General features: G+C 39.8%; 1 protein-coding gene across 1 annotated transcript; it reads left to right on the forward strand.

Annotated features, from left to right (window-relative positions):
• Positions 1 to 4459: 4459 nt before the first annotated feature.
• Positions 4460 to 7083, forward strand: LOC130207118 (protein phosphatase 1 regulatory subunit 3C-B-like). Its single transcript, XM_056435571.1, has 2 exons — positions 4460 to 4594; positions 4934 to 7083. The coding sequence occupies exons 1-2, from the start codon at positions 4581 to 4583 to the stop codon at positions 5946 to 5948; spliced, it is 1029 nt and encodes a 342-aa protein (XP_056291546.1). The 5' UTR covers positions 4460 to 4580; the 3' UTR covers positions 5949 to 7083.
• Positions 7084 to 16278: the final 9195 nt, after the last annotated feature.

Raw genomic sequence — 16278 nt, forward strand, 5'->3', positions numbered from 1 at the left:
ACATTCGGGGCTAATTAAAAAACATCCGGGCTTTAGCCGGATATTTTTTTTAAGGGCGCGCCACTTCAGGGGGGGCGCCAGTCTTTAATGTGTCACTGAGTTAACGCGGTTATTAGCCTCATGACGCCATGGCTCAGGGGGGATTTTAATGTTTAATGTCAGACTGCAGGGTGGCAGGTCGTGAAAGACGTATTGGAGACCCCAGGATCACCGGAAGTAAAAGTTCCTGCCTGTAGAACAGAGACCGCGAAGTTCAGATTGGAAACAGTAAGAAGTCTATTTATATTGAGTGACTTTTCCCGACGACCTATTTTGTAACGATTGGTCATTTTGTCCCTTCATTTTTTCACCACCCAAAAAATAAACAAGTTTTTGAAAAATTGAATTAACTGAGTTAACGCGTTATTTTTCACAGCACTAATATATATATATATATATTTATTTATATATATGTGTGTATATAATATTGGAAATTACTTATGATGACTAGTGAGGGACAGAAATAGAGATCAGGTTTAAATGTCCCAGATGATTCAAGATTCAAGATTCAAGATGTTTTATTTGTCACATACACACACAGGGTGTGCAGTGTATATTTTATTCACAGGTAACACGTTATATTATATGAAATGTTCATCTTTTAAAAATGAGCTATCTAAAATGTTGAGAACGTGACTCATTAATGACAAAGTCTCAAACTGCTGACTAATGGTTTTGACCTGTAGGGCCTTGACAGCTGATAGCAGTGAGGGTCAGAGAACTGAAACGTGGGCATTTCACACAGCAGCAGCTGCTGCTTCTTACATGCTGTCTTCACTCTGGGGGCACGTGACTACTGGCCTCGCTCTCGTCATGCATGGTGTGTTGAATGAGTTTAACATGTCTAGCTACTCATCTATCAGCCCCGCCCCGCCGGTACACTCGTATTATCACACTGTCTGAGCAGCAGGATGATATGGAGTCGGTCCTTGAGTCTGGAAAATATATATATTTAAGCAATGTTGTTGTTACTCACCTCATATGCCCTGGTTGCATAGATTAATATGTGAAATATAGATGTCGTTTTGATATCTATATATATATATTTATATATTATTTTATACATAACACCGATACACGACGAAAAATAATATTTCAAGAGAGATAATGTTGGACTGAAATATGTATAAGTAGCCTATAATAAGCATCATTTTGTGTGGTGGATGGAATGTACCTTACAGTTTAAATGCAATGTGTTCATAGTCATTTCCTGTACACAAACGGAGGTTAGATACTAAAAGCTGCATGTCTGTCTCATGTACATTTGACCTCATTTCCCCACAATGCTTGTGTGTGCCGGTGTAGGGTTAAAGAGGGATACACACCTTCAGCATGCTCACACTGTGTGACTGATAGCAAACAAGCGATTAAAAAAAAAAAACTCTCCTCCACTGAACTCTTGGACGTTGGAATGTCGCCCTGCTCCAGACGGAGCACACGGAGAGGTACCGGTAGGTCACCTGACCTTCGAGTCAATGGTGACCTGAAGTTCCTGATAATCAAGCCATGCACAGGGCACACCTAATTCTGACAATAATAATGACGTTGAGATTGGATATCTCGGCAAAACCGGAACGCTTGAAGTTTATCGACGTTCACGCCCACAAGACATATTTCCTGCTGCAATATTGAGGTCAGACAACCATAGGATGTGTATAACACGTGGAGGCATCGTCACCTTAATCTTTATTGCAATCTCTCCACAGGTGTCAGCTGTGGTTGGAGTCTCACAGAACCTCTGATGTATATATATATATACATATCAGAGGTTATATATATATATATATATATTAGTGCTGTGAAAAATAACGCGTAAACGCGTTAAACAACTCTTCTCGGCTCGCGCGCGGCAGAGCTCAGCCGCGATGCGCGCACACTGGTGAGCAAGTTATGTGCACCCCTGTGTATAAATGTATATATCCGTCTTTTGTCATAAATCTTTATGTTCTCACAAAAATATACCGAGAATATCGGTAATATGTGATTAATCATGATTAATCCACAGAAACCTGTGATTAATTTGATTAAAATTTTTAATCGTTTCACAGCCCTAATATATATATATATATATATATATATATATATACTCAATAAGCAAATAAGCACATTTGTAATCCTACAATTGACAATAGATATGTGTGTATATATATATAATTTTTTTTTTTTACATATATATATATACACATATATATACATACATATATATACAAATTAGTAATCCTAAAGTTGAGTATATATATATATAATATATATATATGTGTGTATATATATATATATGCTACATTTTAGGATTACTAATTTGCTTAATGCGTAATGTGTACGAGTATTTATGTTGCATAACATTTACTGATACTATTTTTCTACTGTATAATATTTTAAATGCTGTATTCTAAAACAAATAATATACAACTATTGATCTTATTACACATTTCATCATTGCACCCAGTCCATGTTTGTATTCCTCATGTAGCAATGTGTACACATGCAGTCCTGGTGAGCTCTTAAAGGTCACTGAATTTGAATTGCTAAATAAAAGAGAGATTAAATTAAAGATGAAAAGTTACTAAAATGTGAGAGCACAAAACAGAAAAAAATGTTTGTCTTATAGTTATACTGGATATAACATAGCCATTGGTCATTTTAGACGTGTTAGTATGATGTCCTTGATGCCATGGCAGTCCTTGCTGTTTACTTGCTTTTTGTCCATGCTGGAACTGATGACCTGTGTTAACCCTGTTCAAATAATGTAGAGAAACAATTACTCCCTAAATGAAGTGATTGGTGCAATCCAACAGAAACTGGATGGTTGAAGGCACGCATGGACAGATGAAAGAGATATTAATATAATTCAATGTGCATAATGTTATCTCTTCTGTATTAACTTTGGCATGATCACATGAACACTGCATGACAGTAAGAGAGTAAACATCAAATATCGAAATCTCACAGTAGTTTCACCACCAAAAATCAATAACATCAACTTTACTGCTAGAAAGAAATTCACCGCCAACTATCATCTTATAGGTAAAAATAAAGTCTCTTTACATACCATGTTTATGAACAATATTAATCGTGTCTTCTTCTTACAAACCTGTTATCCGTGTTTTAAAAGGTTGTTAACATTTTCTATGTGCCGTTTTGGTCATTGTTAAGTTTACTTGGTTGTAAATGCTGCTTTATAGAGAAATATGTTTTCTGATGCGACCCTGAAGCCACGTTGAGATTGATTTTAGTAACCCGTCGACAGCCGGACAAGTCTGTTGTCTTTATGGCCATGCACCAGTGGCATGTTTGATACTTTAAGTCTAAAGTCTCTCTGCAGATAATCCAGAGGCACCCATCCCAGATGTCCTCTGACCTGGAGGTTTGCAAAGATCAGAAAGAAGCTGGTATCTGGCTCTAAAATCAAAGAGTTTATATTTAATTAAAGAAACAAACACAATCAGGGAAATCAACTCGATGTTGGACCTATGTGTGGCCATTTGTTCTTCGTCTGTCCCTCAGTTCAAACCTCTTTGTTCTGGTTTGAAGCAGCACAACCTCCAGGGGGCACAAAGGGGGCATTTACCTCTCTTGGCATTGTTACTAAATGATCAAATAACTAAAAGATTTAACACGGTGAAATTAAAATAAGTTTACCCATTAATGTCACTCTTGATAAAACCTTGCTGACTGGCCTCCATTCCCCAAATAAAGTCAGCTGAGTTCCATTTGATGATTTTGAGCATGATGTTCCACCCAACTCTGAAGAATCAATGAAGCTTTATAAATAGCATATGTCAATAATGTGGAAGTCAAACCTACTTTGACCAACAGGGGGAATCCAAAACCTTCAAGTTTGACTTTTAAAGTTTTAAATGAATATAGTATGTTGTTCTTCCTCACGTATTTTGGTCTGCTCTGTTTTGACACCAAGACTGGGGAAGAAACGCCTATAAGTTCACACTGACATTATACATTATTTAATAAATACGTAATATGTTAAATACAAAAAGAGGGATTTGTTTCAGGAATTAGGACAATCGTCTTTTTCATGCGTCACACTTTGCTTTCAACAAAGTCACCGGGACATACTGTACATAATCCTGCTGTCAAATGGAGAATCCCAGTCATGGAGAGCCAGAGGGGTTTATGCAGCACTCTCTGCCATGAAGGTCATCTCCAACACCAGCAGGGGTCCATCATGTTTCTCATATAGCAGCTGAGGCAACAGGCTGAGGCATCCCAACTATGAGGCCCATGCGGGTGACACTCCCCTATCAGCTGGCCTTTGGCCAGGCCCATGTGTGTGCCGATTGGTTGGCGAGGGATTCCTCAACCCTTTCATTGGCTGTTTGAAGAACCATATGACAGCGTATGCAAATGGTCTCTATGTGGCAGTTGAAATCCCTGAGTGCTGAGCAACCCCCACACTGTGAGGCAGAAAGAGCAAGAGTGAGCCGGAAGAGAAGGAGGCGTGACGACAGTATGCGACCAGTCTAAGGGACAGAAAACTTTTTTAAAGCGCCTTTTTCCCCTGGAACTGTTTATTTCATTCTTCCATGAGTGCTGCAAGGTAAGGACCACAAAGAGGGTTTTTTTGCAAAAGTAATTCTGAAAAACATCGAAAAGATTGAACATCTTCAAACATATTTTTAGTGTGCATGATTTCGATTCCCGAGAAGTCTGGTTTAGTATCTGAGCGTCGTGTAATAAAGAAGCGGTGTTTGTGAAATGGGGGACAGAAATGTCAAAGTTTGGGCATTTTGCTGATTGCAGAAGTGTCGAGTTACATCAAACCAGAACTTTCTTTCGTGAGAAAAGTAAAGCCACTGTTCTAATCCCTCCCCACCTCTCTCTCTCTCCCTCTCCCTCCCTCTCTTGCACCACTTCTCTTCCCCTCTCCCTCCCTCAGTTTGCTCAGGTCGTTCAGTCCATCGATGCCTGGCCCAGTCATGCCTATGGACGTCGCCATGAGATTTTACATCAGCCAGTCTCCGCCTCTTCTCCGAGGTTTCCTCAGCTCCTACGAGGAGCTCCAGAGGAACCGGAACCGGGTCAACCAGTCCACTGCCCACAGCCACAGCCAGCGGCTCTACAAACCACTGCGGCCGTGTCTCAGCAACCCGCCGAAAGCCGTGGACGCCGGCGGTCGCGTGGGTTGGAACGACAGCAAGGCCGGCAAGAAGAAGGTGGTGTTCGCCGACACCAAGGGCATGTCACTCACCGCCATCCACGTCTTCTCCAAGTTCGACGACGAGCCGTATCAAAGAAAGCACTGCAGGGGGATCGGCGAGGACCTGCAGTTCGACATGACCGACCTGGAAACGGCCACGATGGATCTTAAGATTAGCCCGATCCGCAACCTGGCACTGGACTTCAAACAGCCCTCGGCCGACTACTTGGATTTCCGAAACCGCCTGATTCACAACTCTGTCTGCTTGGAGAACTGCTTGCTGCAGGAGCGCTCGTTGACCGGCACCATCAAGGTCCGGAACATGGGCTTCGAGAAGTCGGTGCAGTTGCGCGCCACGTACGACTCGTGGGCCGGCTTCACCGACATCGAATGCTCCTTCATGAACAACATCTACAGCTGCCAGGACACGGACACCTTTGCGTTTGTGCTGGAACTGCCCGTCGACATCCAGCCGCAGAATCACGTGGAGTTCTGCATCTGTTTCAAATCCCAGGGTCAGACCTTCTGGGACAATAACGACGGCAAGAACTACGTCGTCAAGCACGGCGGCTGCAACGGAGAAGACTCGAACGTTTACGCCGTGCAGCAGAGGAAGGCAGCGGAGCACAAACACGGAGGCGTGAAGGTACTGGAGATGGAGTTCGATCAGTTCGGCAGCCCTAGGATGTGCAACGGTCTTTTTCCGGGATGGCAGAGCTGGGGCCAGGTCGCTACCGCCGTGCCTTATTGGTGAAAAAACGAATGTTTTGAAGAAAATGTCGTTGGAATCCGACTGTGCATAGACTGAAACTGAAGCGAGCGACCTCTGAGTACAAACTAGTCAGACACCTGACATGTGCTCAACTGATCCGCTTCCTGCTGTAACAGGGCCATTTGGCCTGGGGTGGGGGAGGGGATGGTGTGAAGGCCTAATGAAATGTTGATGGAGGACAAATAAATGGAGGGAAAAAAGACATGTAATTTTTCACATACTGCTCATTTGTAAAATAGTAATGTGCCTTTTTCAGAGTGCCTGCCCACTAATATACAGACAAGTTGTACATCCCACTAGAAGTGTTGAGCCCTTTGTGAGGGCCTGATGTAATGGTTAAATATGCACTGATTGCCATGTCCCTCTCAATGTGATGTCTGTAAACTGAAGATGTGGAAATGGAGCTGATTAAGTCCTTCATAATGAAGGGAAGGTACGGGGAGTGCATGGCGGTACAGCGCTTCTCAACGCAATTGATTCATTTCTAATGGAAAATGCACACTAAACTTTTGCACCAAACAAAACAATAAACTGGGATTCAAAAGGCCGTAATTATTTTAATTTCGACTCATGCAACCCTTATTTTACCTTTTATGTTAATTGCACATGTCGTGTTTGAAAGATGTAATATTGGGGTTTATTGAAGAACAGAGGAGAGACTCTGCACGTGATTGGTTGTCTCGAATGAGGAAGAGGTTTTGAAATATTGGTGGTTCAAGTATGTCGAGAAAGAAAATGAAGGAAGATGAATGTTTATATTTGCCTGTTTTAAGAAGTGCAATTATGAGATGAGTGTACAGTGTGTTTGGCTGGAAGTGGGATTTCTCTTTTTTTAGAAACTTTTTTTTCTTTTTCTCAACATAAAGAAAGGTCTTTTCGCCCAGCATTTTGTTTCACTTGAAGGTGTGTGTGAAGTTTACGCCGTGCAGCAGAAATAAATTTGTATATTTGTGCTCAAGATTCCCGACTCACGAAGATTTTGTTTTGAATGTTTTGGTTTGTTGTGTTTGTTTTGCTCAGTATGATGATCAAGATAAGACTACCAAGTGTTTAAGTGTGTCATAACATTTAATATAATAATGTACGAACGATTTAGAAATAAAAGTCCAACGATTAATCATTTCCTTATTATTTTTTCTCAATTTCTATCAGCTCTTTATACATGTTTACAGGTGTTCTTTTGTATTTTTTTCCGTATTTCCACAATGTCTTTTCTGATGGCTATATGAGGATAAAAAAATATATAATCAGTCAAATCATCAAACAACGATTCAACAAACTCAGACATGTAAACAATGTAAACAAATGTACTCATGCAATAAAACCTGTTGGAGGTTTACTAAGATAGGGGATGTTTGTAAACACACTGTAGGAGTAAACATTATAAACTACAGTCTCGTGTTTAGTTAGGGCTACATCAATATATTACGCATACATAATGAGGCCTTTATTATAACTTTTGGTCAAGTGGATGTACTGTTTACTTTAGTTCAAAGATAAACTGTACAGATAAACAAATGTGTTTCGATTAGATTTGACTTTATTCCTCCTCAGGGGGAAAACCAATAAGAAGCCTTACAGCTGTGAAGGGAGGAGGTGCAATGCATGAGCTCGACAAGTCTTTTTTACTTTGACAGCTACTGTAGTATTAGGTAAACATATTCATTTTGTTTGTCTAAAGCATATTAACTATGGTTAAATAAAGGTCACCCACAAATTCAACACGACAAAATAATGTTACCAATCATCAGCTGGCCGGTTTATAGCAACCTCCATGATGCATTCCTGCATGAGCCACCAGTACAATCAGCCTCATTCCACACATAGTGCTTTTTTTCAATTCGGACCTGACATTTTAATATTTTTTCCGTGTGCCATCTTCATTTACTCTTACCCAGTAACATAAAGACTGATATGTACACATCTGAACAAAAGAAAAAAATGTAAAAGGTAAACATTAAAAAAATTATTTAAATAGCCCTCTTGGTTGCAGAGATACAGTTTGGGTATGGAATTTTCAGAGCAGAGGCCTAAAAATAGCTTGGAGCTTAAAAGGTTAAGTCACACATGAGTATACGCGCCCAATGTAACTTATTTTGCATCCTGTACACACAATCTACCTCATGCAATTTGAATGTATAACTTGCAATACTCCTTATTAATTTGCATGACCTTTACATTATTTATTTAACCTCAAATGATAGTGAAAAACAAACTTGTATCAGTGAACACATTGCAAAACCCCTCTGTTTATTGTATATTTGGGATGACGATGAAAGCAGGAAGAAAAGCCTCACTCGCTTGCAGCAGTCTCTTCCCTCTGACTCTTTTCAACTGTCCATGATGTTGTTTATTCAGTCAGCACGAATAATGCTCCCCCCCTTCCTCTGGGCCTCCGGGTGGACCAGGACAACCCTCTTAAGCTTGAGAATTCCTGCTTTATTAGTTTTAACTCTTTGACTACAGCCTTAAATGTCCTTGTTTTATGTTTACAAAAGGTATACATCATTTAAAGCAGCTAAAAGTACCATGCCATGCTATTTTCATGGCTCATAGTGGTATTTTACCCAGTTGCCATGTCGATGATAGCTGGAACTGATACAGACTTGTAATGTCTATGCAGAAATATCTTTAATATACAACATATTCTTGGTGTTTTTAACCTTGACTTCAGTTTTTTCTTAAGATTTTAAAAGAATCACTGCGGTGTAATGCATACTGTGGATGCATCACTTCTTTTTTGGGGCTCTTCAGAGGTGTGTTGGACCTCCGGTTCTCAGAATGGGGTTTATTGTGGAAGATGGAAAATCGAATCCAATATCAGCTTCAAAAGGCGGCGTCGTGGTGAACTGAAAAGGCCTTCAGGCGGCGGCTCATCTCCAACTGCCGGCTGATACATTCATTTCCTGATGAATCACCGTAGCCGGCGGCTTTCTCTCCAATCCTCCATCTTTCTGATTTCATCCCCTCTGCATACCTACGTAGCATTCACTGTGTTTATGGCCGTGGTTTTCTCTCATTTCCTTTTCTTTTGCTGTTTACATTCTTTGAGTGAATTCAAAAGTGATTTTACCGATAATGCCCTCCGCCCTCACCCACAGCCAAGAAATGTGCAGCTGGAGTGTCATGGAGCTCACAGTCACATGTCAAACTGTAATCCATCCACAGAATGACTGGACCCGGATGATGCAATGAGGATGAAACAAGACAGTAATCTCCCATGCAGCGATATCAAGGTCACACAAACAAACACAAGTTACTCAAAAGTCCTTTAAGGGCAATTCAGGATTTTTATTTACTCAAATGTGCTGTTGTTTTAAAGCTACAGACATTATTTTATGTAAGAATTCATACAATGAGGATCATTAAAATGGGGAAATAGAGTTGGAAGTAAAAGCTTTCCAGAACAAACAAAAAATGAAATAAATGCAAAAAGAAAAATGTGGACAAAATGTTGTGTTTACTGGGCAAGACTCACAGACAAGTTATAGGATTCTAGAGTCTGTCAAAACACAAACATATATCTTCCACCCTTGCAGTGATTGGTCAGGAACCGTAAAGATGGAACGTAAAGTGTTTGCACAGGAAGGAGAATTGTGTGCGTCTGTCTGTCTGTGTGTGTGTGTGTGTGTGTGTGTGTGTGTGTGTGTGTGTGTGTGTGTATGTATGTGTGTGTGTGTACGCTTGTGGAAGAGAAAAGGAAACTGAAGAATAAAGAAGGAATGGGATGTAAAAAAATGTCAAGTGGAAGAAAAAAGTCCAAGACAACCAACGCTAATGTCTGAATGGTTTCCCAAAAATGTTATAAGGATAAACTGTTTATTATTTTATGGCGACCAAAAACAGTTTAGTTAAAATGTCCTCCAGGAAAGTTACTTGTTATGTAAGGCTCTGTTCGGTGTCTCCTCTGTCTACTGTATCCTTGATTGTTTCATTCCCTGCACCTGCCCTCAGCCACTCCTGTCTCCTTGATTGGTTAATTCCCTGCACCTGCCCTCAGCCACTCTCGTCTTGTTAGTGTCTCATGTCGTACACCTGTTCCCCCCCCTATATATTGTGCCAGTCTTTCCCTTGTCTGTTGCTGGATTGTTGTCTTTTGTCAGTAATCCTGTCTTTGTTGTTGCTAGTGTGTATGCTGCCTGTTCTGATCCCCTGCCTGCCCCTTTTTGGACCTTGTTGTTTTTTGTAACCTTTTTGACCTCAGTAAAGAGTGTTTTTTGTTATCCACACTGAGTCCAGTCCAGTTCCTCTGCTAGTCAGAGAAAGTGCTCCATAGTACTGAATGAATAATTATTCATCTTCAGATATAACAAGTCTACTGAGGTGCACACTTCAAATAACCAACTTTATTAATTGCAATTAAAGGCAATGTATGGTAGCTAATCAGTTATCAGATATGGGAACAAAGAGCCTATGAAATTCACAAAGGATTTCATTTGCACAGGTGTAGGAGTAGAGTAGTCATCTCACCTCTGGGTGAATGAACAGGTCAACACAAGTGAGAAAACATAATTATACATCATCACGGTTGTGTTCAGTCACATGGAGGAGGCTCAGCAGAGGCGTTACGTGCAGGCCGGCATGAACACACCACATTGAACTGCTGAGGGAACCTCCCCCACACACACACACACACACACACACACACACACACACACACACACATGCAACCAACTCCTCCTGTGAAAAAAGGAAAAGAAAACTAGGTCAAGTGGATAGTGTAGAGGTTGTAGATTTGTTTTGACAGGACATTCAATAATATGCGTAACCCTTTGGTTGCTTTCTAAACTAATTTGAACAATTTAAAAGTGTTATCGGTGAAACAAATATTTAATTTAATCTGATTGTCATAAGGTTTCATTACTTAATCACATACTTTATTATTTATGCTTTTCTTTCTGCTAAAAAGATGTATGAGCACATGGTAAAAACATGTATTGTTCACAACAACTTCAGTCATAAAGTCATCTAACACAACATTAGGTAATAATATTTGTATTAGTGGGTATTTTTAGCTCTAATGTTGCAATTATTTTGGACCAGGATGACCAAATTATTTAACATTAATAAACGAATTCAACAAGTTAACATTTGTACTGACAAGAAGATACACGTGTGTGCGTGTGTGTGTGTGTGTGTGTTTGTTTTAGACTGAACTACCCGTTTCTGTCTTTTTTTACATTATGAGTGTGAGTGTGTGTGTATGTATGTGTGTGTGTATGTGTGTATAAAGTGTCAACATGTGACCAGTTAGATAAGCATTCAGTCGGGACAGAAGGTTTTATTTTAGAGTGTGTGTATGTGTGTGTGTGTGTGTGCGTGTGTGAGTGTGTGTGTGTGTTTGTTTTAGACTGAACTACCCGTTTCTGTCTTTTTTTACATTGTGTGTGTGAGTGTGTGTGTGTGTGTGTGTGTGTGTTTAAAGTGTCAACATGTGACCAGTTAGATAAGCATTCAGTCGGGACAGAAGGTTTTATTTTAGAGTGTGTGTATGTGTGCCAGTGTGTTTGATCAGTTTCATCGATTGCCCTGTATTGATCCCAAGGGGGTCAAAGTTTGAGCAGATTTAACTTCTTCAAAACGATGCTTGTTAGAAATGGATTATTTTAGTAATTGGCTTTCAATAATTGCAAGTACTTTTCGAATGGTGAATGTTGTGATATAAAGTGTCCACAATGATGTCCAGGGATTATTCTGGAAAGAAATGTTGGTGTGGAACTTCTGAAAATCATTTAAAAATAAAATAGTAAAGCACTCGCACACACACAAACACACGAGCACACACACACACACACACACACACACAATGTGCAACAAGAAACCAGTGACAGAAATAAAAGGAATGCAATTCATGAAACTTATATTCATCTTTTTCTTTCTCTCTCTTTTTTTGCTCTTCATATTATGAAACCGAGACTTTTTTTCAATGTGGCTTGACAGACTTGACTTCCCCCTTAAAACTGTGGATATAATCCTCAAGACTGTGGGGTTGAAACAGTATACAGAATTAGCCAATCACAGAAGGTCCTTAGATGGTTTTCACTGTAACGTGATGGTTGTGGTATCAGTTGTTAGAATTAGAAAATCCTGAAAGTTCATAAAAGCTGAGCATTTTTTTATAAAACAAAACCAGTGTAATTTTATAGGACATTTATCCCTCGTAGAAAAGTAAATGTTACATTTAGTGTTATTTAAGGCCAAAAAAGGAGTGGAGCCAGGCAGAAGAAAGTACCCTCGCTTCAGGAGGCACAAGGAGCTTCACTTCACTGCTGCTGCTCGAGCTGCGTATGGTGTTCATACATAAAACACAAAATATAGATTTATCCAGGAGGGAGTACAGCAGCGGAGATGAATTTAGAATTTTAGAGCTGGTTTTTTTTCTTCTTTTTTAAAGGCTCACAGGTTTGAGGACACATCTCTCTTCGCACAAAGGTTCTGCTCTGTCTGAAGGAGGAGTGTAACGGTGGTTAACCGTGATGGGAATAGCTGAAGAGCTGCTTGATGCAGCAGACTGTCTGTCTGACCCGCTGGAAGGTAGCCACGAGGGCCGCCTGTGCATGAAGGAGACATGTACGGACTGGGTATGTAGGAGGTCATGTGAGCCCGAAATACACACACACACACACACTGGGAAAAAAAGTATCATTAGCATGAAGACATGACTTATGGTATTGAGAGCATATCTATACAGTGCCTTGTATGCTGGTCCCATGCCGTTTTTACATTATTTAGAAACTACAATAATCCAAATATTTTATATTTTGTGAATATCAGTTATTTGAATGAAAACGACCCACAGTCGGCAAAACCATGCCGAGAAGACGAGTGTCAGGAAATCGCAGACACAAGATTGGTGAATGAAACACAGTGAGGTTTGAAGAGTTTACAGAGTTCTTGGGATTTATCGTCTGGGGACTATGATTCATTAAAAAATGATGTCGCAACGTGGCCATTATGTCATGGTTCAGTATGACCAGGTTTGGACTCAAAAGCATGACTCAGGCAGGTAAAGATAAAGGTTGAGTTTGACTTGTGGCCAGAAACAGACAAAAGGAATAAGGTAAGGCCAAGGAAGGGTAAGGGAAACATATTCAGGTAAAGATCACACAAAAGGAACAAAAGAACAAGAAGCAGACCGGCAGCAATTAAACCTGAAGCAGCAAACACATAACTCAATCTGCAGGAGAATGAATGAAAGTGGGCAGTATATACAGTATATATATATATTTTAAAAAAAATATATATATATATAAATAAATAAAAAAACAAAATATATATAATGCAAAGCTAACGAGAAAGTGTGAATTAATAGCCAGGGTTTTCCTAACATTGCACAGCTATGTAGAGTCTCTGTCTAAAAGATCTCCTAAATTTTAATTGGTGAGATCTCAATAGAGAGCTTTAGTCTTCAAGGATATAGAACAATAGTCATTCAGAAGTGTGTGTATATTGGTGTATATCTCTTCAAAATGCTGTGAGACGAATTACAAAGCAGAAACACTTCTGTACACAAGCCACCATGCACAAATACAGAAAGGTCTCTATGGCGTTCAGGTGAGGCTAAAATCTAAAACAGTAACTAACAACAGAGACCTTCTTGTTTCCATGCTTACACACTTACCCCTTTTACATATCAGGACCTTAACAACGGCTGGGAAGTGATTTCTCATTTATGGAAAAGCCTCAACTCTTTGAAATCCTCAGCTTTTGAGAGAGTCATGCACAATTTGGAGATGGCAGACAGGCAGAGCGGGCCATGCAACTGGTTTCAGGTCGGGATCGTATGGCACATCAGCAGGCCTGCATGTGGTTTGTGGTCTTGGCCACTGCATCACATTTGGGTATAAAGAGGTGTTTCAGGTACCAGATTAGCTCCACGGAACTAAATAATCCGCAGCTGCTGCAGAAAAGAACATATTTTAAAGTAGCATTGAAGATGGCCGATGTCAGAGTTTTACCTGTGCTGGGAGTTTCATATTGGGAATGTTCCTGGCACATGCTTTACGTGATCTGTATGTGGTGCTGGCTTTAACTCGGACCAGAGATAACCTCACATACAGTCAAGTGTGATGTTTTTATGCATCACCGGACCTCATCAACCTTTACATGTAATACAAACTGCAGACTGGATGACTGTTGCCTGTCCCTTAAGAACATCTTAATAAAAGTCCAGTTACATAATACAGGAAAAAGAAAGTTTAATGGCAATTTGTGTTTGAATAATCTCCGTCAGCCAGTCAGCAGCACTCTATTTAATGGAACCAACCAATGCCTGGGAGACATATATGACAAAGGTAGAAAATAAAAAGAAGGAACCAAATTCAGAAACGTGTGTGCTTACTGCATTAGTCTAAGTTGTATATGTTAGTTATTCACTTTTATTCAAGTCCACATGCTCATATTGCTCTGTCATGCAAAGTCGATACATTACTGTTAAACCTAGTTTGGATATAAGTCGATTTATTGAGGGGAGAGGAAGAGTCCTGCATACTTTATTATTGTGCTTTCTGTATATAGGCTACTGACCACTTTCTATGGTTGTTTTTGGAGAGATGTCCACCTGAGGAGAAAATGAAGTTGCTCTACCTCTACAACAAGAGCTTAAGAGTTGAGTTCACAAAGAGTTGACATAGCCATGCAGAATGGCCGTGCTTTTTTTGCACCGTTAGAGCCGTTACAGCTGTTAGCACTGTTAGAGCTGTTAGCGCTGTCAGCGCTGTTTGCACCGTTAGCACAGTGAGAGCTGTTTGCGTTGTTTGCACTGTTGGTGCTCACAATCTCGGGTCAATCGAGGAATGAGGAGGTTGAGGTCTTTTCTTCGTCCTGCCTCGCTCCAGTTGTTGCTTGTATGCAGCGCTGTTTGACGTTAAACACTGGGAGCTGGGAAGACTGCTCAGTTTATAAGGTCATAAGTATGTTTTAGCATCGACTGAATTGTCGCTGTGTGTGTGTTTATGTCCGTGTCATGGGAAAAGTGTGTGCGTCAGTGTGTGTATTTGTGTCTGGCTCAGCCTTAAAGGTCAAACAGCATAGAAGTATTTAGTCTCCTGAACTCAAAAAACACAAGATCACATTCCTCTGTGGCAGAAATATGTCCCTCAGATTTAAAGAACCATATCAGTATTTATCTATGGTGAAGTCAGGTTACTACACATCACATATACTTTACATTAACTCTGGACTTCACTTCAAAAGCATATATATTATATATATTTAGATTATATATATATATTGTCATTTTTCAATTAATTGATAAGTCTCTTTAAAAGTTAACTATTTAAAACCCAGTAAAAACATCTGAAAAGGAGAAGTTTGATAATCTGACTGAACTTCAGTCTGTCACTGTGTTTACTGATGGTAAACGAGTGGTTACGAATCAATAATGACTGACATGTTGTGTATTCCATCCATATGGTTTTCAAATGAGACAAACACTGTTGAAGTGGTAGAGAGGAGAAATTAACTTGTTGTTTATCTCCATTAAATACACATGTTGATTAAAGAGTCTTTATTTTAGTTAGATACCTGTTTGGCTTAATGCATTCTGGCTCTGCTAAATTTTTAAAATGTGACCATTGATTAATGTCCCTGACATAGCTTCTGTTTTTTCCTTACACTTTTGAGTATTTTTGTCAAATCTATCAGTAACATTCATGTAAAAAAAAAAAAAAAAAAGTTGACACTGAAATATCTCAGCAACGTCTGGATGGATTGACATGGCACAGACACTCATCCCAGAGGATAAATTCTGAGACCTTAGGTCATCCTCTGACTTTTCCTCTCGGACAACCATGAGGTCGAGATTTTGTTGTTTTTGTGTGAAAAATATCAGCAATTATTGGATGGATTGCCAGGACATTGAAACAAGCCCCATCACCAGTGAAGCTACGTAGTTACCTATGGAGACCCATGCAGATAGGGTCGTGAAACAAAGAACATCTGATAACTTGCAAATAGGCTTTCTTGAAGCAAGAGGTGCAATACAGGAAGTAGTCAGTACAGGCTCATCAGAACATTTCACAGTTCAGCTACAGAGTGACAAACATTATTTAAAAGATGACATGAAATGAACACGAACTCTGAAATGCAGATTCCCTGAAAAAAGTAAGTCTATTTACCACTTAATTACATTTTCCGAAAGCTTTTAGACTTTAGATTTTCTCTTCAAGGCCAACAAAGTGTCTCACATTTACAATACTAGTCAGTTGCAAAACCTCAAAACTGCACTGACGTACTAAATTGGAGTTGATTGGTTACCTTTTAATCCAATGGGAGCATTTATCACTCAGGAACGTGAGTCTCTTATCAGCTT

This window comes from Pseudoliparis swirei, chromosome 17 (assembly GCF_029220125.1).
Source record: "Pseudoliparis swirei isolate HS2019 ecotype Mariana Trench chromosome 17, NWPU_hadal_v1, whole genome shotgun sequence".
Lineage (NCBI taxonomy): Eukaryota > Metazoa > Chordata > Actinopteri > Perciformes > Liparidae > Pseudoliparis > Pseudoliparis swirei.